The sequence below is a fragment of the Falco punctatus genome (genome assembly GCF_963210335.1).
Source record: "Falco punctatus genome assembly, chromosome: 2".
Classification (NCBI taxonomy): Eukaryota; Metazoa; Chordata; class Aves; order Falconiformes; family Falconidae; genus Falco; species Falco punctatus.
In genome coordinates this window covers 68,915,966-68,943,819 of record NC_137581.1, presented here as the reverse complement: position 1 = coordinate 68,943,819, position 27,854 = coordinate 68,915,966, and the positions used below count along the sequence as shown (strand labels likewise).

The following is a 27,854-nucleotide window of genomic DNA, read 5'->3' as shown; positions in this document are numbered from 1 at the left end:
GTGGCGGCTAAAAGAAGTGGGTCGATGCCGGAGAGAACAGGGTTGGCTCGAACCGCGGGGAGACGCCCCAAGGCAGCCGCGAGGGCCAGCTCGCCGCCGCCCGGTGCCCGCACGCCGTCGGGGTCCGTGGGGTCTGGCCGCCCGGCTGGGCTCCCCACGGACACTCAGCACGCCCTGATGGGTGAAGGAGCCGGCCGGGCCCCACCGCCGCCAAGCGGGACACGGGCCGGCCCGCCCGGGGGGCGCAGGCGGTGGGGCGGGCCGGGGGCGGTCGCTGGGCGGGCCGAGGCGGGGCCTCCTGCCGCTCTGCCGCCCGCCGTGTGCCGCCGGCTGGGCCGGCCGCCGGGGCAGGGAAGCGGACGGAGGTGAGGTAAGGGCGGCGGGGGGCGGCGGCATTGCTCCCTCCCGGGGCGCCGCTCGGCTTCCAGCGCCGCCGGCGTGACTGGGGGGGCGGCGGGCAGCTGGGCTTTTCCTCCCCCGCGTGTCTCCCGCCGCTCCGTGCCCCGTTCGCCTTGCGCTGGGCAGCGCGGGGTGCGGCGGAGGCGGGGATCGGCGGGCAGGTAGGCTGCAGTGCTGGGGGTTTGCCCCAGACCAGACCCCAGACCCTGGGCTCCTGTTAGTGCCGGGCGTGTGCTGAGCCCGTTTGCTGATGCGCCGTGTGTTTGCGCCTTCCCGCGACTTCTGCGTTGCCGGGTTTCCAGCTTTTTATGGCACCGAAGAGCTTCCTTGGAAGTCATTTTGTATTTTGCATTTGTGCCTGATTCCTCGTTGTGTATTGCGCGATACGAACCCTGTTAGAAAGCGTGGAACAAAAATGAAGACTGTAGGAGTGCCTAACGCTACCACATTTTTTAAAGTTTTTGTAACAGGAAGCAGGATAAAGCCTGGCATAAATCTTCTTGACCTGGTAAAACACCACAGAAACTGTTCGTTGCACAACCGTGATCAAACAGGGGCTCTTTTTTAACTGTTTGTATGATGACACGAGCAAGGCTTTGGTTGAAAGAGATGCCTGCAGAGATACTGGTATTGAAACCTAGTGAGGAGTTGTGCTGCCAGTCCTGGGGCTGTGCTGGTCGCATCCGAGGTGGTGCTGGGCACAAGCACCCTGGGGAGCCACAGCTCGGCGGAGGGAGCTCTCTGTTAGAAGCAAGCTACTGAGCTGAATCAAGGTGCCAGTCTGTTTCCAGCAGCAGCTCTTTGAGAGTTTTCATCAGGGACTCGAGCAAAATGCTGGATGGGATGTAGCTTTCTTCTTCATACACTTGGCAACTGCACGTTTGTTTGACTTGGACCATTTGAGTGTGCTTGGATTCTCAAAAAACAAGTTGGAGTTGCTAAATGAACACGCTTTCCTGTCATGTAAATTGTGAAATTGAAGTGCTGTAAAAGCTGAGAAACTGGCATCAAACTTGTACACAAATTGTTTTATAATGCAAAATCCTTAAATCAGATATTTTAAATTATTCCTTAAATGAGAAATAACCGTTATTACTTTTTTAATAAACAATATTGCTGATTTCCTCCCTCTCTCCTCAAGAGCAATACATTAATTTTTTTAATACTTTGCATCCCTGTGGTTTTGATGCATACGGTTTTATCTGCATGAGCCCAGCTGGTCTTTTTAAATGCCTCTTAACTGTTCTTTGAAAATGTTAGTGGAAAAGTAATAACGTGCTTTGGACTTAAATAAGAAATATTCCACACTGAAGTCCACATTGCTTTATATTGACAGGTATCAGGAGCTGAAATGACTTAGAAAATCTTCAAAGCACCGACTGCAAAATGAGCTCCTTCCACTTGTTGCTGAAAGGAGGTATTGTTTTCAATTGCTTTGAATATGATAAGATCACTCCTTTAGAGGTCGTTTGGATGTTCTCATTGCCTCCACTTTGATGGGAGGTGTTATTAAGTAGCTCTCCACTGTACTAGAATCAGCCAGTAGTGGCCAGTTATATAGAGCTACACTTATCCATATTAATTTCCCCCTGCCTGCCCTCTTCTGTGCTTTGGTGAAAACTGAGGCAGTATCTGTAACAAACACTTTGTTCTGATTCAGATTTAGAGCAGTTAACTTTGTCTCAAAGTTGAACTGGGATTTAGCTTATAAAGATTTAACTATTGCAGGCTTCTTTGTGGATATTCTTCTTTGATTTCTGTGACTTCATTTTGATGTAGCTTCAACAGAATGTCTGAGATAATGGGCTTTCCTTAAAGGTATGACTTTTCTGTAGTCCTGCAACTTGGAGTATTGTCTGGAAAGGAGGCATTTAAGGACTAAAGTTTGTGGTCATCATTTCAGTGTCAGAATACCACAGTGGATAACCAGATCTACTTCTAGAGGGTGTTTGTGCGTCATTTTGTGTGACTCTGCGTTTATGCATGCCCCTGTAAAATGATCAGCTGCGTTTTGTTTATATATTCCGCATATTACATGGAAACATGAAAGGAGGAAAGTAGGGGCCTTGAGGAAGTGGTGGACTTGAAACAAGGTATAGTCTGTTAGAAATTTTATCTTGCTTTTCTTTGGTACCCCAGTAGGCAGCTTAACAGCTTACTCATGTCAACAGGAGTAAGCATAGCAAGGAATAAAGTGTGACCTGTATGAATTGTGGTGGGTTAAAACTTGTCTTGGTGGTTGCACTCTGGAGCAAGTGGCTGTACATGGATTTGGTTCTCCACACCCTCCCAGCTGCATTTCAATGAAAATGTATTGAAGTTTTACTTAAAAAGTTAATGCAGTGCTTTCATATAGGTATGCTACCAAATTGGGGCACTTTACACCTCTATGCTATTAAGCTGTTTACAGAGATGATAGTGAATTGCCTTTGAACAACAATTTTTGTGTTCTTCTGCATGGCTCAAAGGCTAATGATCTGTTGGTCGCCTTTGCTGTAATGAGTCCCCATAGACAGTGATCAATTGAAAGCTACTTAAATTAACAGCGACATGCTGATACACAATTGAGGGGCTTAGATGCTTTCCATGCTACTTCTTTGAATGTTTTTTTCATTGTGTTGGCCTTTCCAAGGGTCTGTCATGTCCACGTATTTCTAAATTATTTACAAGTAAAATCTTTTAAAAATTGGAGACAGAAAATTTGGAAAACAAAATACAGTTGTGTGTTTTGCACAGCTTCCTGAAGGACAAGTTTGCTAATTCTGCTGCCTGCAGACTTGGGGACCCAGAATGTTTCTAAATCTGTTCTTATGGCATTTAAAGTTGGCACTGTGCCTAAGGCAAGTAGAAGGGCAAATTCTGTGAAGATGGACATCCTGAAAGGAACAAAATGTCAGTATCTTAAATTAGGTCCACATGTTTGCTGCTGCATATTTCTGGATCTTGGTAGTGTTTCTCTGTACATTCTGCTTAAAAAGGCTAAAAACCTTATGTGGTCACTTGAAACCATACTGACCAGAGTAGAAATGGTTAATATACAGTGAGGTATTGCAACTACAAAAGCTAGAGGCTTCTTCTCTTCTTTCCAGAGTTTTTAAGCTTTACCATTGCAATATTTGAGGTGTGTGTGTGTGTGTGTGAATTTTGAAAGAATAGAATTTTAAAAAAGTTGAGCTTTAGCATACAATATTAGGAAGACATCCACCCTTGGTACTGGAGACCAGTAATGGGTACAAAATGTAAAGCTTAACCTGTTGACTGCTTAGTTATTCTTATCTTTCCCTAAAATTAAGTATTCTTAGTTTCCTTTTAGTGGTTAAATCTGACTTACAGAGTGGCTACTTATGTCTGGTTTTGTTGCTTGCTTGACACCTGTGTAATGTTATTTTGGTTTTGACAGAAACTTCATTTTCCAAAGGTCTTTGCTAGAATTCTTGGTCAATTTTATTGCAAGTTTTGTGGTTGCTTTTTTGGTTTAGGTCATCTCTCTTGTGTAGGCAGAGAATGCTTTTGCTTCTACATTTAGGATATCTATAGAAGATTTAGTTTGGTATGTGTATGCTGCTGTCCAAATGATGTGTTTTGTAAAATCCTGTTTTCCCCTTCTCCACTCCTCTTCTCCAATCTTTACAGGTAAACTGAAACTCCAAGAATGATGATCGGCTCATTGCCACATTACAGGAAAACCACATACAAGGCAACTAAATAACGGCTATGGTACGAGTGCTTTGTCAGATCAACTGTTCAAAAGAAGTGCATACTTGGAGGCTGTTATATTGAAGTGTTGAACTCTGCTCTGTGTGTCACACTCTGCTACCGGAACGCTTCTGCATATGAAATGTTTCAAAAGAAGGAGCTGCTGTGGCTTACTTGTCACTAAAGTGAACTACATTGGATATAAAAGTAAGTCAAGGCTATGTGTGTTTTTCAGGGAATACCATCTCAAATATAACTAGGACCTGTGCAACGAATGTTTTGCAATAGACTGCTGTGTGGGAAACCAGATTGCTTTGGAGTGAGAGGCAGCAGCATGTAAAATATTCAGGAACTGAGGAAAGGCAAAACAGCTAAATGCAGACCTTAACCTACAAGGAGGTGTCAAAAGAGAAAGGGGTTAAGCGTTTGCCAGCTGGCTGACAGTAGAGGGCTTGGGAAGGGCTCTGGTGACATCTTGTCAGGAAAAAGCAGGTGCCTCTGAGAGGGGAGCAGGACTTGGTTAAGCTTTAGAGGTTTCATGGAAGCCACTCATGGGCCATGAGGGCAGCAAGTGTCTGTTCAGTCATGTCTTTGAAAGCTGCAAAGAAGACCTGAGGTGTGTAGTGAACCTACAGTTCTTGAACATTTTGTTTTGTGTCTGACCACAGCAATTCATATTAGCTGCGGTTTCCACACATTTGACTTTAGATGCCAATCTTAAGTGCTAGATCACACTGGAATTACAGTGTGCTTGCCATCCTGCAAAGAACTGCAAGTTGATTTGCTCTTAAAAGCAGCACTGCCTCAACTGCACAAGAACAGTTCAAAGAACAAAATCTCATACATCTCTGTGACAGTGTCTCTTGTAAACATGTGGAAACAGGAATAGCTTATTCTAAATTATACAGTATAGCTTAATTTACTGTACGCTAGCATAACTTGTCTGTGCTAAAGGGTTGGAAATTTTTTTTTTTTGGCTTAACTATGCTGACAAAAGAAAATTACACTTTATGCAAGAGTTATTCCAGTAGAAATTTGGAAAAATTCCAATAGAAACCTGAAAATTGAGCAGCCTTCTGTGGAGGCTAACAGTTGCTGTAGTTGAAATCTTCAAAGGGTGGGGCTAAATTACCAAACCCATTTTTCCCTCCTCAAGATGACTAATGATTCTCCTGATTTTTTTAAAGAGCAATGCAGGGTGTAGAGGACAGTGCAACTTGAACACTCTTACCACACTAATGGAAAAAAAATTATTCTTTGCAGCAAAAGATGACATCTACATTTTTGCTCATTGGTCATCTCATTCTACTGATACCTGTGTTCAGCGCTGGTAAGTTAAATATGTTGCTGAAAATATCATTGAAAAAAAGAAAACCTGCAAGAGAGGAGTTGTGTGTATTTAGTAGAAATGAGTTACTGAGAACAAATAGTGGATTTGGGGTTTGGTTTTGCTTCAGTATATTGAAGATATGCTGAATGCCTCTTGGATTAAACTTGCACTGGGGTTGGAATGGACAAATTGACATAATTATTTTAAAATCTAGCCACATAAATGTAGGGTACTGAGGATTTGACTAGCCTCTCCCTGATTCCTATGAAGAAAGTCCAAAGGGATTGGCTTCCCTGACTTAAGTTTAGCTGTCAAATGCCTTCTTTAAGAGATATGCTGTAGCTCTAGTCCCCAGAGCAGCAGGGCTCAGTTTCCTTTGCAATTAATCAGTAATGGTTTTAGTGGCAGATGTAATTTTTCAATAAAATTTGGGCTACGTAAATGAGTGATGCTTGACTTGCTGCTCTTGGCATAAGCAGTCTAATGTTAATGTCACTGAATCAATTTAAGCTCTATAGGGACCTACTTGGAAATCTTTAAGTTAAGTGATAGGGGAAGGTGGTGGTACTGGAAAGATTACCGAAGACTTTTTCTATTCTGAAAGTGAATACACTACCTTTGTATTTATATGGTCATTCAACAAGATCTGTAAAATCAGTTCAGTCAGATGTTTTGCATTTTCCTAGGAATTCAGTGTTGCACATGCATGCCAAAGATTGGAAGCTCCTAAAATCTGCTTTATAGCCAGGTGGCCTGCTCTGTTTGTGCTAAACTGGTATTCTCCAAGTAGTTTTCACTTGCAGATTTGGGTTCTTGATGACTTCTTGCAGTATCTGTCCTTCTTTCTCTGGTATTTTTTGGCTGATGTTTAAAAAACTGCTTGCTAGGCTGCATGATTGCATCTTGTCAACTTGTTACACAGTCATAATATAAAGTTCTGTGTATGCTCACCTTTTACGTGTTACTCAAAATAATGCTCATAATTTACATGGCCTTCTGGATAAATATATCAGAAATCACAAATGTAGAAGGAAATAATACATTATAGTCAGGACTTCTTAATGTAAATACTGTGCCCCTCCAAATTTCCTTTGTATTGTGACATGCTGGTTCCCAGACTTCTTTGATGTGTTAAGGTCTTGATCTCCTTCCATACTGTCTTGTGCTTCAGTTTGAAAACCATATATTCCTCCCCCTCAGTCCCACCTCTAATTTGTTTTTGACCCCACAGTCATAATGGCCTAGTATCTACCTTAAGAATCTGATAATTCTGCAAAAGTACTAACATGTTCAAATAAAAAGGACATGACAGGTGAGTTGTGAAGCTTGTCTTGCCTGGTGAACCCCATGTGTCGTCTTATACCCAGGTTGCACTGAGGCTGTTGGGCTTACCTGTGCTTGTGGCTGACTACTTTTATAGAGGGAGGCTGTGGCTTAAGCTTTGTAAAATGTGTGGTTTAGATCCTCAGCCAGAAGGTACTTAAACAAAAAACGGTAGCCTTGCAAAGTTGTAATGTTAAATTATTTCAGAAGGTTTATTTTCTAAATCTGTGTAGCTTGGAATAGGTATTAATATAGTTCTAAAACATAAAAATAGACAGATTAAAAACACTGATAATTTTTTTCTTATTTTTTTAAATAGAAAAATGCATTATTTGTGATCACTTTGTGCTTGTTGGAGAGCCTATAGCTATTAGTTGCCCAGTAGTTACATTGCCAGGACTTCACTCTGATTACAATCTGACGTGGTATAAAAATGGTAGTCCTACACCAGTAACCACAGAGACACACGCCAGGATCCATCAGCGAGAGGGCTTGCTTTGGATTATTCCTGCAATGCTGGAAGATTCTGGACGTTATGAATGTGATGTAAGGTAAGGAAGGGAGGAGGGTAACAACTGGGTTGCTGGTGTTTACTAGTGTGATAATATATTCGCGGAACTTGAGTGTACAGAATTTTTTAGTTTGGGTAGAGAGCTTAGATCAGTTAAAAGCACACTTTGTTTTGTTTCTGCATGCTGCCTCTTTCTTCTCCCCCTACCCTGTAGCATTGCAAAAGTGGTTCATACAGAAGACTCTTTGTCTTAAAGCATGATAATATTAACAAAGGTCTGTGTGGGTTGTTTGTTGTGTTTGTTTTGGATGGAGTGTAAGGTCACAGGCAAAGGTCTTAACTGCTTCAGCTTCTTCTTGTTCAGGTTGCTGTTTGATACCAACAGATCAGAAGAACATTTTGGTTTCTTCAGTGGACAAGGTTAAATGGAAGAAGGATCCAAGAGGAGCAAACTATATTTTATGCAGTATCACCACATACAGACTTTCTGGAAAGTGTAGCAACTTTTTAGGAATTCTTTTAGAAATTTACAAATTAAAAGGCAGAAAACATTCTTATGTTTTGTTTTAAAACATTGCCAGATGTTACTGGTCAAAAATTGGAATGCGTGTGAAGAGCAAAGCAATGTGCTGGACAGTTTAGAGACAGTGAAAGTAATGCGTCCTCAGTATTGCTCAAAAGATCGGAGTGCACAGAGAGGAAATAAAAGAATAGATTCTTTTCACATCTTCAGTACTTTAAAACTCTTGCTTTATTTACAGCTTAGATTAGTGCACTGGACTGTACTGCTTCAGGTGGTCAAATCTTAATTTATAATGACTGAAATTCACTGTATGCTTAACAAGAAATCAATTTTGGGAAGACACAGGAAAATTGTTTATTTCCTCATGGTCTTGCCACAACACACTGAGCCAACTCAGGCTTTTTGGGTGACCCCAAATTTTAGTAGACTGTAGTTATGCGTAGTGGTGTGCATACGGTACATGTTATGCTGAAGGAGTTTGGGTTGCGAGCGTAGTAACAGTGTTCAGAAAAAACTTCCAGTGTCGCAGGCCTTTGCACCTTCCTGCTCCAGAGTTGAAAATGAAACTAATGAAACTAAAACTGGAAGTTGGAAGTAATGTAATCCTTTCAAAGCCTACCCAGTTAAATATTTTTAATTTAGTCTTTCTTGCTATCATTCTAGAAACTCAGGCTGTGAGATATGTTCCTGTGGGCACCTCACATGCTTGGCTTGCATAATGTCAGCAGGACAAAAAACTTGCTAAAAGTTCAGTTGTGTTAACTGTAGGCTTTATTTTATGCCCCAGTCACTTAAACCTTAATTACAGAGCTTGTCAAGGTGCAGTATATAGAAGTTGAAGCCAGGACTGTCAAAACATGCTGTTCAGTCGTCTGGAATCTTCTCCCTTAGCATAGCATTGAGAAATGAAGAAATCACCAATGATTTAATAGAGAGTATTCCTTTACTTCTGGCATAAGCTTCTGGTTTCTAGTGCTGTCTCTCCTCTGCAGAGCTACTGTACCACAGGTTCTTGTGAGCTCTTGGTGTGATGTGCTTTCACATCGATATTGTACCTTGATGTATATGTTATTCAAAAGCTCTGTCTCTTACAGCCTGTTTTTCTTGATATGTCCTTCCAAGGAGTGCTGAGACAAACCTGTCTTCTGTTCATTTGGCACCAAGGGTGTTGCAGTGCAAATATATTTTGGGTTACCCTGCACTACTGTGTGTTGGCAAATTGAAAATGGCAAGGGTGGATTGGTGCTGTGGGCTCTGTAGAGTGTCAGATATGAGAAGTCCTGGCATTGCTTCTGGTGCTTCCAGAGCAGACCCCACTTCTCCCAACACAAAATCAGAGCTTATTCCCATCTCTTGGTCTGGAACAGGGGGTGAGGAGCTGAGGGTGGTGTTTAAGAGCTAGGGCAGATGTAGCAGGGGTGTTGAAGGCAACGCTGGTGGAGGTGCTGAAGTCCCTCTCTATAAACTCCCTGACTTGCTGGGAGCAAGGAACCTTATTGTTAATGACCTAACTTGTCTGCTGTTCTAATTACAGGAGCTTTAACCACTCGAACAAAAAAACTATACATTTAACCGTTTTTGAGAATGATAACGGTTTGTGTTTTAATGGCAAAATGAAGTTTGAACAAAAAGTGACGAGCACAAATGCTGGAAAGATTATATGCCCTGATCTAGAACATTTTACAGATGAAGACAGTCAGCCTGAAGTACACTGGTATAAGGTATTGCGCATGTCTATTTCAGATATACAAGATAAGTATTTTATTTAGAATGTGTTATGAAGCACCTGTGAAAGGCAGCTTTTGGAAGGGAAGGTTTATTTTCTTTACAGTTTGAGTAAGGCATCTATCTTGCTATGCTATTGGGGAGGTATAAGGAGGTATGAGAGGTATATTTTAGAAAAAGTTGTCCATTTTTGGATTACAAGTTTTTTTGGAGTCAAAACCATGTGTTTTGATTTGATTTGTGAAAATCTAGTTTATCCTTTGATTATTTTATGTAGGTAAGAAATTTGCAAACTTTTCCTTAAATACAATGAGGAAAAACGTTTCCTTAAATACAAGGCTCTGTGTAATTATTTAAGTTTTGCAGAATATTAAGGTTTTCCTTTCTGTTGTTCATGGTGTGATATTCTTATGTTTCTTGCTCTGATTCTGCCAAAATACTCTGTAGACTATGCAACCTTAAAACTGTGTGTTTTGTCCACATTAAGGTGAAATTCTAAAATAATTCAATTTTTAATTCTGATTTTGGTATTAAAGTAATTTACATGAGCCTGTACATGTAAAATAACCTTGGTGTTGCATCTGTAAGTCGTCTTTTGAGACTAAGTGAGCCTATGCTGCTTGTAAGTCAGGGAAGAGAAGGAAGTTTTTCACTGTATTTGCATTGCCACAGAAATGGTAATACACCCAACAGCATGAGGCACTGCTACAGCAGTTCTCATTTGTCTCAGTGAAGTAGGAACGGAGGCACGTATTCTCAGAAACTCTGCCTCATAGTAACTTTTATTACACCTGAGACAGATAACTGTCAAGTTACTAAATGAAGGCAGTGTACTAAAACAAAGCATTTGAAAACTTAAAGGACTGATTGCAGTCATTTTTAAAAGTGCAAATGTGGCAAGACATCATCAGGCCTCGTGTTAGAGTGTAGTGATGCTTTGGATAAGAACTCGCATCATGGCTTTAATCAGTATTTGGCAAGTATTTTAATGATCAGTAGAGTTCAGTAACTTACTTAATTACCAGATTATTAGTTCCCTTAAATCACAGGTACTTTTGATATATTTAGGAGTGTAAGCCTGGATTTCTTGAAGACAAACGACTTTTTTTGGCAGAGGGTGAAAATGCTGTCTTGATTTACAACGCAGCTGTACAAGACAGAGGAAACTACACATGCCGTATGGTATACACATATATGGGAAAACAATATAATGTTTCACGAACCATGAGTCTAGAGGTTAAAGGTGAGCACACTGAGGTTATTCTTTACTGATTTTGGCTTTACTATAAGTATTTGTATGCAGGCATAAACTATTTGGCATGTTACTTTTCAGCTCTGTGGAATTAGACTTGCAAACCTTCAATTATTTCCTGAATGTAAAATTAAAATACAATAATGCATGTTGATACCCTTGAGCATTGCTTCTGGGAAAGAATTGTCATGGGAAAACAGGAATGCAGGGTTAGGAATGAGAATTAGAAAGAAGCACTGGTTACTGGGGAAGTGTGTGGGTGGGTTTTTTGCTAAAACAAATAATGCACCATTAAATTAAATAAATGAGGAAAAGAAATAAAAAAGAGGAAGTTTTGCTGAGACCACCACAGTGAAACACCTGCTTGTGGCCCTGTTGGTGAACTTGCTTACAAAGTTCACTGGAATCTCAATTGATGGGAAGGGAGATACTATAAAAATTAAGAAATCTTCCTCTGGAAAGCATTGGCTTACTCTTGGCACTTGGTTGTGCTTTTCTGCACACAGGACTCAGAACTGGCTGTTTCAGTCTCCCAGTACTGTCAGTTATTGGTGCAATCATTGTGATTGCGTCTTTGTAGGCAGCATTGCTGATGACCTGACCAGTACCATGATAGCAGTCCTATCAGGAAAGTTGGCTGGAGGTAGTGTCCATCTTTTTAGATTAAATCAAAATTCTGACTTAAGATAGGTGATACAAGAACAGTGCGTTGTTAGCAGCAAGTCTATATTGTGCAGAATGATACAATTGCAGCTCAGTTTTAAGTGTGTGCTTGTTTACTTAAATAGATAGTCACCTGGTCTAGGAGGTCATTGATATAATCCCCTTTCTGTTCCTTATCCATCTCTGACAAAGTTAAACACATCTTTTACTTTTGTTGTTGTTCTCTGGTTTTGTATTACTTCTATATCAACTGGCAGTAAATTTGAGATTTTTTTTTTCTAAGTATCTTTAGTGTAAACTAAAGCCTTTTGTTAACATGGAAGCTAAAATAGAATAATTTGGATAGAATACAGCAAACCTTATATTTTCTGTTGTAAATACGAAACTGGTAGTAAGTAGGGCACTACAGCAGTACCAAACCCATGTAAAACTGTCAGCTGAAGGAGGCTGTAGAGCTGCTCTTGCCTGAAAATTGTATTTTTCTCTTTGTTTCTGTTAGAAGGACCACTGCAGGTGATACCAGAGTTTATTTATCCAAGGAACAATACAATTGAAGTAGAACTTGGTAAGTAGTGACTGTTTAAGAACTCATTAACACTCAGTAAAACAAATAAAGCTCATGGTCTTTCTGAAACAACATATGAACGGTTGCTTCCACTGACTTAAGCAAGACGGGGAGATAGGCACGTGAATTGAGGATATCTGGAAGACAGATGATAGAATGATTCCCACAAGTAATTTGCAGGGGGGAGTAACTGTGCCTAAGATTGGAGTCTCTTGACCAGCAGTGTCAGGTGGGATGCACTTATTTTTTTAATTATTGCCATCTGTCCTTTGTACCACTTCTCAGTGTCTATGTCTTGACATACCCTCAGTACCTGTGGAAATATGGTTACATATATATAACATGTTAGGATAGTTACTAGTTGACCAGTTCAGTAGTTTTTCCTCCTCCTGTATGTTTCCTGTCTCCCTTCCCCCTCCACAACCTGGATTTTGTTCCTTGTTCTAGGGTATTAAAAGGTTTCAGATACCAATCTTTTATAAAACAATGAGCTGCTAGTTGATGGATATCCCTGGTATTGTTTATTTTAGAAATTTCTTAAATAAGGGATTCTGGATATAATGAATAATTTCTTCCCAGTGAGGACAGTCATGCAGTGCAGCAGGCTGCCCAGAGAAGCTGTGAAATCTCTGTCCTTAGAAGTTTTGGAATCTGACTGGATAAAGCTCTGAGCAGCCTGGTCTGACCTCAGAGCTGCCCCTGCTTTGAGCAGAAGGTTGGGCTAGAGACCTCCCAAAGTCCCTTCCAGCCTCAATTATTCTGTGAATCTAGGGACCAAGTACATGGTATGAAGGTTTTTTTCCTAAGCAAACATATACATGTTTAGATTGCACCATATATTGGATAGAGTTGTGTTCTACTAATGTAGTCCAGAAGAATGGGTTTGGAGCTGCTTGAACTGTAATTTTTTTTCCTTTTTTTGCACCAAGGGGAACTTTTTCAAAGAAAGTATTTGATTAAAAAGGGCATTAACTGGTTTTGGAGAAGTATGACTGACTTATTTCCTAGTACAGGATCTAACTGATTTTGGAGAAGTGTGATTGGCTGTTTCCTAGAACTTGCTAGTACAGGATCTAAGCTGTTTTGTAATCTTTTAAGGAAGGATTGTTACCAACTAGATCATTAGAGAAGCTCTGAGGAAACTTTGTGTTGGGGCTCTGGCACCACATGGGGAGCTGAGGCCAGAGCATTGTGGGTTATTCTTACTCATCTTACACTGATGGTAGTCTCGCATAACACAGCTACTTTTGCTTCTGCTTTTTCGGACTTTGAGCTTGTAACTACTGTGTTACTTGTTACTGACTGTAACACTGTCAGGTGTTCTTTTCTCACGTTGAGGCTTCAAGCTTCTTTTCCCATGATGTGAAACACCTCGTCTGGCCCAAATCCTGACTTTGAGTATATGGTGTTAAACTGAACAACACTGAAGTACTGCTGGGTTTTGCGGTTTGATTTTGTTTGGGGTTACTTTTTTTGTTGCAGTTGTTCTGGGTCTCGGTTGTTTGAATTTTTTTTTTTTTTTTTTTTTTTTTTTGACCTCAACAGTTTGTGAAAAATTCCTCATTCTGAACTTGCCAGGTTCTGGTGAGGTTCAGTAGATTTTAATCAGAATAATGAATGAGCTTTAATAGAAATCATGTTCCTCCAAAGTCCAGAAGGCTTCGTTTTAAACAGTGGGAATATTCAGGATCTGATACAAACAGTATTATTTTATAGACTTACAGTCCTGCAGTCTTCAGATGGTTATTTACTTCTGTTGGAAATACTTTATAATGGCTCAGTAGCTTCTTCTTTTCCGGTTATTGCATCTTCTCTGGCTTCATTATAATTACATGCCTGAAAAGCTGTATTTGTGTTTTTTCACTAATAAGGAAATTTGTTCACCAGATCTTAGGCTGAAATAGGGAGACTTTCCACAGTCTTTTTTTTTTTTTTTTTTTTTTTTTTTTTTTTAAACCTCACACAACCCTCATCTTTATGTGTGAAAACTTTCCTTTTTCTTTGTAATTATAACTGTGAAAGAACTGAACCAATATTATGGTGGGGCTTCCCTGTACTGTATCTCCCACCCACTAAAACATCATACAGGTCTCATCCCCAGTTCTGACTGGTAATTAGTTATTACTTCCCATTTAATTCAGAAAAACTCTTACCAATGCAGCCTCTACTCAGAAGGAGCCTGATCTGCACAGGCTCTTAAAAGGCTTTTTAATTTACTGAAGATATCCTTTAGTTTTTTCTTAATCCTTGATAGTACTTGCTGAGAAAATGGAGAATTGAGCAATTATTAGGCCAGGGGCTGCCTGTGACTCAGCCTATATTAAGATGTGTTATGGGACAACTTGTTTTAGACTCCTTATTTTAGAATAGCTTTTGGTCCATATTTGTTATGGCTTGGATACGGCATTAATTAGAAGTTGCTGATGTATTATTGGATGCCTTAGGCCAGCTAAGATGAACAAACCTTGATTGCCTTACAGACATGAGGAAGGCAGGAAGGCAGTGTCCCATGTGAGACTAGGAGACAGAAAGCCTCCACCCACAAAGTGGGATTATTGTGGCTACTGAACAACTACAAATGATGCCCTACTACAGGGGGACTATTTAAAGGAAGTTGGTGAAGTTTTTTGCTTTGTTTGGGGTTTGGGTTTTTTGTACTGCCATTCAAAAGTAGTATTCTCTGTCTGGTTCCTTTAATGGGATGCTAGGGAAAAAAACAAACAAAAAAAAACCCCACAAAACTTTGCTCCTATTAAATGCCTGGCTGTGGGGCAGAATCTGGAAACATCTGCATGAGCATGAAAATGCCTGTAAGCTTTTTGCATGAGAAATGGCAGGAGAAGTTTGTGTAGAAACTTAACAATACATTTGTGAATGTATGGAAATGGAAGATTTAAGGTTTTTTTTTTTTCTTTAGAAGAGCTGTGCAATGCACTAAACCACATCTTTAGAAAAATGCATTATTGTTGTGGAAGGACATGAGGAAAGAGATTGGGGAGTATCTGCAATTTCTGTGTGAACTCTTGTTCAAGTTACTGCTTTGCATGTGAGCTAAAGGTTTATTCCATACTTTTGATAGAGACTATCCCTTGGTGGAAGCATCTAGATCTGATGTGGTTCTAGGAGACGAAACACTGAAATCTTTACATAGGTGAACTGAGAGCCCATCTTCTCCTATCAAATCATAACTTCCATGGGTAAAATACAGAAGGAAAGGACTCCGAGAAGGCTGCTTACCTTCCTGTAAGTGGAGCTCTCTGAGGTACAATGGCAATAAATATAATCTGCAACTTGGTTTGCTTTCTTAATACTGAGGCATTCTGTAAGGTCTGGACTCTTGGTGGCAATGGAGCTGAGTGATGGGTGAGCTTGCTCTGGGAGCAGAGTGTGAGAGTATCCTGAAACCATCCCAGTGGACAGTGTTGGCCAAAGACTCTGATCTGGAGTAAAGATATGCGTGGTCACTGAGAATGGGATTCAGCTCTAGGGTGTAGTTGTCTACACATGAGTGTTTGCATATGAGCTAGGGTCCTTAATTCATGCTGTAATCAATGGGGGATCAGTTCAGTTGTCTACATGTGGATGTCTAGTCCTGTTTTGGGTGGTCCGTCTACTCTAGCAGTGCAGGTTTCTTGAAGATCTGGAGTTCTATCTGCCAGCTCCATATGGATGCCTTGGATGCTGGAGAGCGTATCAGATGTCACCATACTATGTACATGCACTTGGTTTGAGCCCTGGAGATCTTTCAGTGGAGTCTAGAGAGTCATTCAGTTGATAAGGTCCAGGTGTCTACTTTAATGTGAGTAGACTTCAGCAAAGCTGAATGATGTTACTAGCTTAGACATCTAGCTGACATGTAGACATGAACATTTAAGACACCTACATTTGGGGTGGAATTTATATCCAGACCAGAGACACCCAAGTGTGGATTACTGATGGATGAGGTTTAAGGACTCTGCTTTTTGTAAGGTAAGTGGGGTTTTACATATCCCTCCTTTTCCCAGCTGTTCTCCAATCACTTGATCCTGCTTCTGTTACAAGACCTTCAACTGCTGTATTTAATTTTTTTTTTGTAGGCTCTCATGTAGTTATGGAATGTAATGTATCAAGTGGCATAAATGGCTTTATTCCATTCTGGCAAGTTAATGATGAGGATGTTGATAGCTTTGACAGCTCCTACAGGGAACAGTTCTATGAGTAAGTATCCTTATACATTGAATTGTAAGTGCATTTGTAGGTGAAGTAATCTGCAGTAATTTGCAGTGAATTCACCAGCAAGTTGACTGCTAGTCAAATGTCAGTAGTTATGAAAAGACCGATTAGAAGTCTGCATCAAGTACGTTATATTCTTATTGCTTGGTTTAAAAAAAAACCACAAACATTTTATTAGAAATATTGAGGTCTGATACAAGTGTAATGAAACAATTATATGTAGCTTTTTATAATGCTGTTTTGAAATATGATTTTGTAAGGCTTATTTATGCATTTGTTCTTCTGCAATCCTTTTTGCTAATAAAGTCTGCCATCTATCATTAATATGGGAAGGATAGATTGTTCCAAAAAAAAAAAAATCACCCAGCTTATTTTCATTTGTGAAGTTGGTCCTTTTCTACATACAGGCAACAGCTGCTAATCCTCAAGAACACAAAGCAGAAGCTCTTGTTACAGGACATTTAGGGGCTTTTTTTATGTTCAGGAAAATTAAACACAAATTAGGCTGATAAAACCAGCAATTTGTTCAAAAGAGTGGGACCTTTGTTATTCAGCGACTGGTCTATGCTGTGGCAGAGTGTGGATGTACTGTTTGCTTTGTCATTTTATCAATCACCGCTGTCAATATAACCCTTAAAATGTGCTGCAAAGAAGAAATTAATAAAAAAAATAATCTTAGCTGGTCAGTTCACACTCATGCAGAAGCATTGCCGTCTCCACCAAGTGCCATCATGAGTGCAAAGTATGGCTACAGAGTTAGGTCACAGACTGCTTTTAAAATTACCTTTTTCATTCATCCGTGTCTGGCTTCCAGAAGCAGTCTTATTTCCACTTTGTCCCCAGGTTCCTTTAGTGGGAATTATTACTTTCATTATATACTTGGTTGTTTGTCTATAAATATTCAGGCCTCAGCTTGTGGTCTCTAAGGCACAACTAAGTCCATTATTCTTTAGGGCATGAAGTTTCTCAGCGTCACCAGTTTAGACACATGTGCAACTTTGTGTAGCTATGTTTAAAGTTTTAATAACTGCAGCTCCTGAAACCAACTTGGTGCTGCTATTAAACACATCTTCCTGAAAAGCATTTAATATATTTAATTCAAAGCAATTATCTTGAAAATTTTTGGCTTGCTTGGAAGCGACCTCCATTTCTAATCGCTACCTTGCCTGATAATTTTCCTATGCCAGAGATGGAGATGTGCAAAATACATCCTGTGCAAGTGCTAATTAGGATTAATAGTTCAAAGCAAGTTAACCAGTATCAGAGAAAACCTAAATTAATTGCAATAATAATATTTTATTTTTAAAAACAGTAGCAATTTCTCAGCAATTAAATTTGTGGAGCATTTGCTAGTAGAAAACCACATTGTAAGCATGGCCAACATTATGGACTTGAGGCTTACACCTAGGAGGTAACTCTTTCCTCTGCTGGGAAGAAAGTTAAAATTTACTAGAACAAATCTGAACATGTTACAAAATGATGAGGTTTGTAATGGCATCCCATGACAGAAGTTGCTGGCAATTATTTATGTAATAGAAACTGGTTCTTCAGGATGTTCTGCAAAATTAGTTTTCCTAAGTACTCCAGGTGACATCACTTTAGTACATAGAGTAGGATGCCAGTTTGTAGGTACCTTCCTACTGTGGCCCCTCCCATTTTATACTTTTAAATCTACCTTAGAGCAGAACGGTATTTAGCAGGATAGCGTATTACATCTCCAGGCTTCTTGTGGCAAGAGATATCGGATATGAAGGCAGTATCACCATGTTTGTTGTCATTTGACACCAGGGTCACCCAGCTTTTGTGGATTTTGTTCATCATTATTTCCCAGGTTGGTTGGTGCCATTGACTGTGGACAATGTGGGCTTGGGCAGTCTGTTAGTATCCTTAGAAAGCTCTCTGCTTCATCTTTAGTATAAACAATCCTGGAATAGTCTTTTGTTCACAGAATCATTTAGGTTGGAAGAGACCTCTTGAGATTGTCCAGTCCAACCCCCCATGCTCAAGCAGAGTCAGATAAAGCAGGTTGCTCAGGGCTGTGTCCAGCTGGGTTTTGAATATCTCCACAGGTGGAGACTTGACAATTTCTCTGGGCAACCTCTTCCAGTGTTTGCCCACCCTGACAGTGAAAGTGTTCAGCTGTCAGTGGGCACTACGGAAAGGAGCCTGGCTCCTTCACCCCTCTAGCCAGGTATTTACACACATTAGTAAGATCTGTGCCCTGCCCCCGAGCCTTCTCTTCTCTAGGCTGAACAGTCCCTGCTCTCTCATATGACAGGTGCTGTGCTCCCTTCCTCATTTTCACATGTACTGGTCCCTAGTACATCTTTTGTACTGGGGACTCCAGAACTAGCCCCACTACTCCAGGAGTGATCTCACCAGTGCTGAGTAGAGAGGAAGGATCATCTCCCTCGACCTGCTGGCAGCACTCTTCTTAATGCAGTCCAGGATGCCTGGGGACTGGTTATTCCTCCTCAGGTGCAGAATTTGCATTTTGCTTTGAGATTTATTCGGTTCCTGTCAGTCCATTTCTTCAGCCTATCAATGTTCCTCTGCATGGCAGTATGACCCTCTGGTGTATCAGCCATTCCTTTGAGCTTTGTACCATCTGCAAAACTGCTAATGGTGCACTCTGAACGACCCAGCGTAAAAACCCAACAACCCAATGTGCATGGAAAATGCCGAGTCACCTCTGGTCATGCAGCTGTTTGTTACAGGGGTGATACTTACTGTGCTTTACTGGCTTCTTGGGTTTACAGAGGTAAAAAATGAATGCTCTTGTATTTGTGGATAGATGAATCTATCTCATATTAAGCATTGATATTTCAGTTTCTCTACAGATTTTCCTTTTTACCCTTTTTTTGATGACAGAGAGGGGATGCCTCATGGACTTGTTGTATCTGGAACAAAGTTTAACATTTCAAAAGTGGAAATAAAGGATTATGCTTATAAATTTTTCTGTCACTTTATATATGGCTCTCAGCATTTTTCAGCCTACATCAAACTGGAACGCCCAGGTAAGAGATCTCATCCTGATAAAATGGTGATAAATGATGCTTGCTTCTCAGTTTGACAACACCCTACTTAGAGCTAGAATTCTGTGATGCACCATTATGCAAGTGGGCAGTGCAGCTCAATACCTTTTGTTGTGATTTTTTTTTAATATATTCTAAGCAAAATTAAAGAAAAAGGGCTTTGTCTTCCCTCATTCAGTGTTTTAAGAAACATTAATGAAAGACTTCAATTGATTTGAAGCAAGTTATGGGACCTCAGTGGAATACTGTGCTTCATTTTACGCACTTGTACTTAAAGAAGCATGTGGATCAGAGGAGATCATGTGTCTAGGAGAGCAGTGAAAATGGCCAAATCTCTGAAAGAGCTGAGGGGAAGACATAACTAAGTGTGGAACAGACTGTCAAAAGGACATGAATGTATATGTAGACCTGGTTGTCCACTCAGTAACAAATAATGGGTTCAGATTGCCAGGAGAAAGAAAAAAAAAATATCTATAAAGTAGGAGAAACTCTTAACAGTGATGTTAGTGACAGAATGAAATAGATTGCTTGGAAAGGTTGTGGACTTCCCATTACTGATAAATCACCTTCTAGATAGGTTCATGTATATTGATTGGGAGCATCTTGACACTTGTTGAAGACCCCACTCTTGCACTCAGAAACAAGGATAAGTTTGACCTATTGCTGACCAGCATGAAATTTTCTTTTTAGTAGGTTAAGTAAAAGGTAAGGCTAGCTTTAAGAACTCAAATGCAAGGCTGAAGAAACTAGCTAATTTTGTTTAAAACCAGATATCGGATGTTAAAAGTGCCCATTTTTAATTTTAATTTAGCTGCAGAAGAGCTTCTGGTCTATTGAGCTTGTATTGAGCTGGCTTTGTCAACTGTGAGCCGGTCCTTTGACAACTGTTATTCTCGAACTTTAACTGGCCACATTGTAAACAAATAATTGACTGAAGGTGGATCTGAGCTCTAGCTTGTTGCCTAAGTTCTTCATAAAGGTTGTCAGGGTAGGATTTAACCTCAGAAGTCCTTTAATATGTGTGAATTAAAAGATTCAGTTTGTGGAAGGTGTATGTTTTAAGGACAACAGATCTGTTAAGGACAACAAATTCGTAGGTTCAATGACAGATCTTCAAAGAGGTTAGAGGCAATGGAAAGCTGTTTTTTCTGGGGAGAATAGCATGGCCAGGAAATCACTTCCCCACCTCCAACCTTCTTGCTTTCTGACTGATAAAATTTTGTACAAGAATTCTCATTCTACTGCTGCACTAGGATATACATCAGTATTTTGGTGTTTCAGCTGAAGAGTAGCCTTATTTGTCACATTGCTAAGGTATCTTTTCTCTAAAAGAATAAAGCAGACTTATCAAATAATAGCATTTGCAGAAAGCATACATGAAAAAATTCAGTCCTATACATTCATTCCTTTTAAAAAAATACTTTAATGACTGAACAATTCTGAACATCTCTTTTGTCTTTCTTTGGTTCTAGTGTATAACTGTGTTTTGTTTTGGTTTTTTTTCCTCTTCTTATTTAATTCTACTACAGCTCAGAACATTCAGGGTTACTTAATTGGAGCAGGAGTTTCTTTGGTGTTTTTAGTATTTTTTACTCTCTTTATCTACAAGATCTTCAGAATTGATATTGTGCTTTGGTATCGGGACTCCTGCCATCCCTTCCTGGGTAAAAAAGGTATGTTTGTGTAACAGTGCTGTGCGCTGTAATGAGCCTCCACCTTCCCTGGCAAAGCAATGAGTTAACCTCATGGAATATGGTTGGTCTTCCTTGAGAGTTCTGAAAGGATAACTTGTTTTTAGGATGTTTAGAATTACTTCAAATAACAAAAGCATCTACAGGGGAAAAATCAGCAACTTTGCAGGAATCCAGTACTATTGTTCCTTTCCCTGAAGACCCACTTCAGTGGTTTGAATGCTGTTCTGACAGCAGTTGTTCAGATTTCTTTTAATTACTGTTCTTACAGAAAGCAGTAATACAGTGGAATTGTTGGGTATTTTTTATTTGCCATAAATGAAACAGGACAAATTTAACTTTCTTTTGTTTTCCATTTGAAGGCGCTATTGATTATCTTATTTTCTGTGAATTCCTGGCATTCAGAAAAATGTTGCTTGGAGTGCTGTCTATGAGAGTATGCTGAAATATGGGTCATTCCAAGCATCTGAGAGGAGGTGCATGGCTAGAGAAACAGAAAATATTTTCTAGAGGTATTGAGGTTCTGTTAGATTTCTTTGAAGCCTTTAAAATGAAGTCTTTCTGAAAAGTTTGTTCCAAAACGTGTAATACAATTCAGAACTTGAAATTTGCCAAATACTTTGGTTTTGTTTTCATGTCTAAATGGTTGCTGTGTTTTGACGTTCCAGGTTACAAAAAAAGACCTATGAGCTATATGGCAACTGGACTTTTTAGGGTTTCAGTTGTACTACTGGAAGCAGTATTTTCCAGATAACTCAGTGACAGCATTTTTTTAATTTAGAGTTCAAAAAAGAATATTCAAATCTACTTGATTTTGCAGGTATCTTTTGCCTATTCAGATCCTGAATACTGAATTCTAGAAGGCTTGATTCCACAAATATTTCAGGCTTAGTATAATTATACGTGCTTAGATAATAGCAGGATTAGGACCAATGATTCAAGTGAAAAAAAACCCCAGAGTTTAGAGACTTATTTGTTTGCTTTCTTGCTTTAGTGTCTTTAGAATACATTTTTATATTACTCTTATTTCTCACCCTTTAGTTTCAGATGGGAAGATCTATGATGCTTACGTTCTGTATCCAAAGAACGGAGAGAGCTGCTTGTATTCATCATATATTTTTGCTCTGAAGATACTGCCAGAGGTCTTAGAAAGACAGTGTGGATATAAACTCTTCATATTTGGGAGGGATGATTTACCAGGAGAAGGTAAGCTCTCTGAAGACAAATTACATTTGAGTTTTCTCACTGGCAGCTGCAAATACAACTCAGAAACAGACAATCAACCAGATGTGATTCTAAGTATCTCCTACCATCGAATGAGCTATGATTTTCTTATTCTTTTTGATGGAGAATGAGCAACACAGCACTGGGTGCTCTCATGAATCTGATTATGTCAGACTTTCTCTTGTCATCATTTAGCTCTTCCAGGTGTTGGGTTTTTTTCAATACCTGGCTAGTCTAGACATCTGGAGATGGAAAGATGCTGAGGGGAAAAGGACGTGCAATTGTGGCTGTGAATAATGACTAATGGCAGGAAACATGGAAAAGAAGGTCTTGTGAGTGGTGTGAAAAGAGCCTGTTGCTTTGAGGTGCCATTTGACAGTATGACGTCTCTACTGTTTCGTTTTCATTTGTTCTAAGAATTGCTGTCAAAACAGCAGGATGCAATAAAGGGTATAATGGATGCTTAGATAGTGCAGGTGGAAGAAAAAGAATACAAAGCAACACTAAGTTATCTGGAGCGATCAGCTGTATCAAAGATTACTTGTCCCTAGTGAAGGTTCTTACAAAGCATTGCCTTTCTTGCAAGGCTTTAAAAACCTTGTGGAGGTTTCCTATGTATGCATCAAATTGAAATTTCTAGCATCTGACACTGAAAATTGCAGTGTCTGTCCCATCGACTGCTTATGTGAGGTGAAATGGTGAAATTCTGAATCCTTCCTGGTCTTGTGACTTTAAAAAGATAATACTGAGACTGAATAAATTTGCAGAGCAGGCCCTAAATAGAAGTTTGTTTAAAAAAAAAAAAAATTAAAACTGAATTGTGAGCTAACCTGCATGAGGTTGTACATGGATTTTTTTTATTTATTTTCTTTTTACATCTGAAGGCCTTTGGCGGTGGTTTGAGAAGGAAGCATTCCCTACAAAGTAGAATCTAAAGTGCTGCTTTATTTTTCCAGCTTGAAAAAATGCAATCGTCTATTCTCAGGGTTAACCCATATGTTTTTTGTGTGGTATTTACCTTGTTTTGCTGTTTTGGAACTAGTTGTATGGAACACCATTGAAGTGATGATTCTTTGCTTTCTCTTCCACTTACCTGTAACAAAAAATGGTTAAACAGTTAAACATATTAGAGCAAGCTGTTCAAGGAAAAAGGTCATAGTTTTACCTAGGCCTGTGGTTTTGGAACTTGTGTTTTAGCAATTGCACCTATGACAGTAATAAAATGGCATTAGCAAGATTAGTAGTAGGTAGATGATAGCTTTTCTCTGTTTATGCAAAACAAGAATATAGACATGCAGTCTGATGGGGTCAGATTGTGTTGCATTGGCCAAACATCTACTTGTTGGCCTAGCCAACGTAACTGCTTGCATGCTCTTATCCTGTCCCTATTTGTGAGGTAAAGTGTATGGGCCTAAACTATCAAGCAGTGAATGAACCAGCTGCAAGATGCTGGTAACAAAAAATAGAAACATACAGCCTTAATTTTGCACAACGTTTTTCTCTACAGCTGTGATCAGCGTCGCTGATGAAAAAATCCGTCAAAGTAGAAGAGTGATAATTGTCTTAGTACCAGAACCTTCGTGTTACAGTATTCTAGAAGATGCATCTGAAAAGCAGCTAGCCATGTATAATGCCCTTATTCAAGACAGCATTAAAGTAATTCTTATTGAACTTGAAAAAATACACGATTATGCAGCCATGCCAGAATCCATCAAATATATTAAGCAAAAGCATGGGGCTATCCGATGGAATGGAGACTTCTCAGAAAGGTCTCACTCAGCAAGTACCAGATTCTGGAAGAAAGTGCGCTACCACATGCCATCCAGAAAAGATGGATCTTCATCAGGATTGCATTTGTTACCAAAGGACTTTAATTCTCCCTAAATAACAAAAGAAAAATGACACTTAATAACTAATTCAGTTCATGTGGTTGGTGATGGAATGATTGAAGGTCATATGTATCTGTTTTGTGCCAACCATCTTGTCCAATTTTTCTGGATTGATGGTACTACAACTTCATCTACAGATGTGAATTGTTTTCTTCCGGCCAGATCAACAGAATGCCTTGAAATGTCATCAATAGCATAGTGATGACATGGAAACCATGTAGGAAGTACATGAGGACTTTTCCAAGAATTGCACTGTGATTTGGTGGAATTCTTTTGGTATTAAAAATGGAAGGGAAAAAAAAAACCCTTATCAAAACCCCAGAAAAGTTGGTTTTTGCAATTAAAGGTTGAATATGAAGGGAACTATGGTAATTATAATTGTGATATTACGTAATGGGCGTGGTTGATGCCAGTACATTTTTATTTTATTTTTTTAATGAAATGACACAAAACTTCTCTTTGTTACAAGTTTATTACTTGCCTTATACAGTTTGCTGAAAGATAAATCCCCTGTGTTACTGCACCAGTGTGTTACTGTTCAAAAGGTAAGAAACAATCTTAGCCCCCCCAAAAGTGCTATTGAACCTGACAAAGCATATATACCCTTCTGTGATCTTTTTTCTATTTTAAAGAACTGTACCATTTAGTCACTTGTCCCATGCAGACATCAGAAATATACCATTGTAATGCAGTACTGAATCAAAAAAATTAATCTCCAGGGAATCTTTTTCCCCAGTTAAATAACTGAATATATTTGTTCTTATTTTACCCAAGTGGAACAATGAGCTAATGACACAGACTCTCTCATGGGCAGTACAGGATGGCTGGCTTCACCTGCCTTACCTTAAAGACCAGATCAAGGGGCTTCAGGGCACCCACTTCTCATGGGTCGCTGCTGCTGAAGGAGAGCAGGTCTTCCCTCCTGTTCCCAGCCAGGGTGCTTGTTTTAGCCTTTGTCAACTCTGAAAGCTGAAGGTGGCTGAACAGACATGAGAGAAATCACTCTTTTTCCCTGGGATAGTTTTCTTAGAGATCAGTGAGTTTTATCTGGTTCCTGGAGGGTTCAGAGTGCAATGGGGGATGAAAAGGGGTGGTAGAACCATGCCTTTTGGCTCCGGATGTGTTTAGAAAATAGCATTGTTGTTCAGTACTTGTTAAAGTGAGAGGGAGAGATGCCCTGTGTTCCCCCTTGCAGCTGCTTGCTTTTCTGCGTTCCCCCTGCCCTGATGATGTAAGGAATCTGAGGTGACTGTGTACTGAATTTGACAGGGGCCGAATGAGTCGGGAGATGTGAGAGCCAAATTTCCTGTGCTTTTCAGTCTGTCCCTGAAAGTTACATTTTTAAGTTATGAGATCTAGTTGTATGTGGAAGCTTCAGAATTTGACTGTTACTGCCTTTAACTGCTGATTGCAACTCTGAATTCCTATGTGTGTCCTATTGGCTTCTCTCTTGCAGCACCTTTTGTTCTACCATTCAAACTCCAATCTAGCTTTTTCCGTGCAGCTCCCTTATCTTGGAAGAAGCAACTTACTATTGTCAAACTCCATCACGTCCCAAGCAGTCCCTGAAGGCTGTTGCTAATACAGTATTAGGAAGAAATTCTCCCTTTGAGTTGGTCCTTTGATAGCTCCACTTTTTCATCTGAAAAAACTCATGTTCTGCATCCTTCAGGATTTGTCTACTCACCGTGATGCTTCAGTGTTGGCTTTTTCTTCTTCCATGGCTCAAGCATTTATCTTCTTATGCCTCCATCCTCAAGCAAACAAAACTGTAGTGTGAGGTGCCATCTCATGGAAGAACTTCCCAGTGAACGTGGGATGGTGTCACCCTTGTCTTCTGCCCGATTAAGTTACAAAACAAATGGAAATAGGTTCCTCTCCCACCTAAAGTGCTTTAGTTACCTCTGTGTATGGTGGAAACTTGAAACCTGCTTCTGAGAGACAGTGACTTTTGAACTTCGTGAGTTGCGTGTGTGTTTGGTCAGAATGGAATAAAAATCTTTCTATTTCAGGATAGGAGGGAAAAAAGTGCATTTGAAATACCAGGCTATTTCAAAGTGTTATGGTACTGGAGTTTTATTGATGAATGTTATGTATGTATAGAATAATGCACATGCTTATATTCTGTTCTCATTCTGTGTTTTAGTCGAAGACAGAAGTGTCAAGGGAGGATTAGTTCTGGTCATGAACTACTGCATTCATTTAGCTGTTGCACAGAGTCCGCTTTTAAATATGGTGTGTGTTCAGTGACAGCCTGTTGTAGGGTGGAAGAGCCGTGAGATCTATCTGAAGTTACTGAGATCCATCTGAGCAAGGCTAATTGTTATGGTTCATGTCGATAGAAGAATTTAGTAGGACAGAAGCTGTAGTTTGGTTACAGAACTCTTCTGTAAGAAGATCCCTATATCAAATGTGAAGTCTAGATACTGGAAGTATGGTATTTGTACTCTCAGGGCTAGGGTATAATACTGACTTTGTGCTTCCACCTTGACAGCTCACAGTATGTGGGCCAGCCAACAGAGTTCCAGTCACCTCGGGCCTCCTGAATTATTTTTGCTGACTGGAATAGATTGAATGAAAAACTGCTACTTATTATCCCTGCCTTTAGGGATAGGAAAGTTTTATTTTACTGAGCCAAAATACTGTTTTTTACAAAAATGTTTGTTCCTTTTGATATATTTATACAAGTGATGCTAAAATTGTCATGTGTTATGTAAAGACACTTTGAAGAAAGGTCCATTTCTTTATTCAATAAAGACACTACATACCTTTTTCTTACAGCACTGCTATGTTTTTCCTCATTCCTCCACTAATGCATGCTGAGAATGAACAACGGCAAACAGCAGTCTTGACTTGGAGTGTCTTAAACAAGGCTGCTAAATTAGATCTTCATTCGAGCTGCTGAATGTGTCAGGGGAAAGGGTCTCGTTAACCATTGTGTAAACTTAGTTTTGGCACAACGTTAGCACTAACCACCTCGCGCTGCCTGGGCAAACGGGAGCTGGGAGCTTGGCTCTGCTCTGTCCTTGTACTCCTCTTGGAGTGAGGTGAAGCTAAAGCAGTCCCGTGGGTGCTGCCTTGCTCCCTGAGACCAGCACCGTCCCCAGCAGTACCCGGCCGAGCAACTTTCTGCTGCAGATCCTCAAGAGCTGGTGAAAACACAGGGGACCTTAAATGGAGGAATTGTGTAGGGCTTCTCGGCAGCAGTGGGGAGGCAGCCTTTTCTGCTTATCTCCTGGGGGAAGCCCTGACTCTAACGGGCTCCAGGAAAGCCACAGGCTTGGCAGTAGGGTTGCAGGGGCTGGTCTCACATGAGACCTTGTGTTGATTTCAGAGGGGCTAATGTGCTTAGCATAGGGTTTACAAAGTAATTTTCAATCCGGATAGATAAAAGGAGCTTATAAAAGTAGGAGTTTTAAATTTCGTCTGTACTTTTCGCGTTCTGATTGTTTTGAACTTCTAGAAAGCTGTTACTGAATACCATTTCTGACCCTTCTAGCACAAGTAATGCCAACTCTGTTCACTTGCTAGTTTAATCCTGGGCTTGTTTTTTTGTGCAAGATAGATAAGCAGATAAAGTCATTAGCGGAGGAGTTCTGAAATTAGTTTTTATATACCTGTGTAACTCTCACAGTACCTGTTTTTCAGAATCCAAGAACTCTTGTTAATTTCTGTATAACCTGCATCAGTAAGTCTAATTCTATGTTGAGACTATACAAGCATTTTCTTGTGAAATTTCCCAGATGAAGTATTTTCAAGACCTGTATTGATAGTTACTAATATAGCTTTTTATTTTTTTTTATTTTTTTTTTTTAG

At 39.9% G+C, this 27,854-nt stretch overlaps 1 protein-coding gene across 11 annotated transcripts; it reads left to right on the top strand.

The window, feature by feature from the left end:
• The first annotated feature begins 284 nt into the window (after nt 1-284).
• IL1R1 (interleukin 1 receptor type 1) lies at nt 285-26,821 on the top strand. 11 transcript variants are annotated; one of them, XM_080377303.1, is made up of 15 exons: nt 285-370; nt 1,736-1,816; nt 2,128-2,217; nt 2,303-2,492; nt 4,033-4,302; nt 5,359-5,425; nt 7,068-7,299; nt 9,317-9,503; nt 10,576-10,750; nt 11,922-11,987; nt 16,064-16,184; nt 19,029-19,216; nt 20,764-20,907; nt 21,967-22,131; nt 23,657-26,821. In XM_080377303.1, the coding sequence occupies exons 6-15, from the start codon at nt 5,365-5,367 to the stop codon at nt 24,031-24,033; spliced, it is 1,716 nt and encodes a 571-aa protein (XP_080233429.1). In that variant the 5' UTR covers nt 285-370; nt 1,736-1,816; nt 2,128-2,217; nt 2,303-2,492; nt 4,033-4,302; nt 5,359-5,364; the 3' UTR covers nt 24,034-26,821. The 11 variants fall into 11 exon arrangements, with proteins under 11 accessions (XP_080233429.1, XP_080233425.1, XP_080233430.1 ...); XM_080377308.1 differs by lacking the exon at nt 285-370 and adding an exon at nt 598-907; XM_080377299.1 differs by lacking the exons at nt 2,128-2,217; nt 2,303-2,492 and having other exon boundaries at nt 4,033-4,116; nt 4,250-4,302.
• The last annotated feature ends 1,033 nt before the right edge of the window (nt 26,822-27,854 follow it).

Excerpts from the sequence above, each read along its gene's own strand:
- IL1R1 (XM_080377299.1), top strand. The coding sequence starts at position 5,365 with ATGACATCTACATTTTTGCTCATTGGTCATCTCATTCTACTGATACCT. Across the intron at positions 5,426-7,067 it reads GATACCTGTGTTCAGCGCTG|AAAAATGCATTATTTGTGAT; the intron begins GTAAGTTAAATA and ends TTTTTTAAATAG. Across the intron at positions 20,908-21,966 it reads TCCCTTCCTGGGTAAAAAAG|TTTCAGATGGGAAGATCTAT; the intron begins GTATGTTTGTGT and ends CTCACCCTTTAG.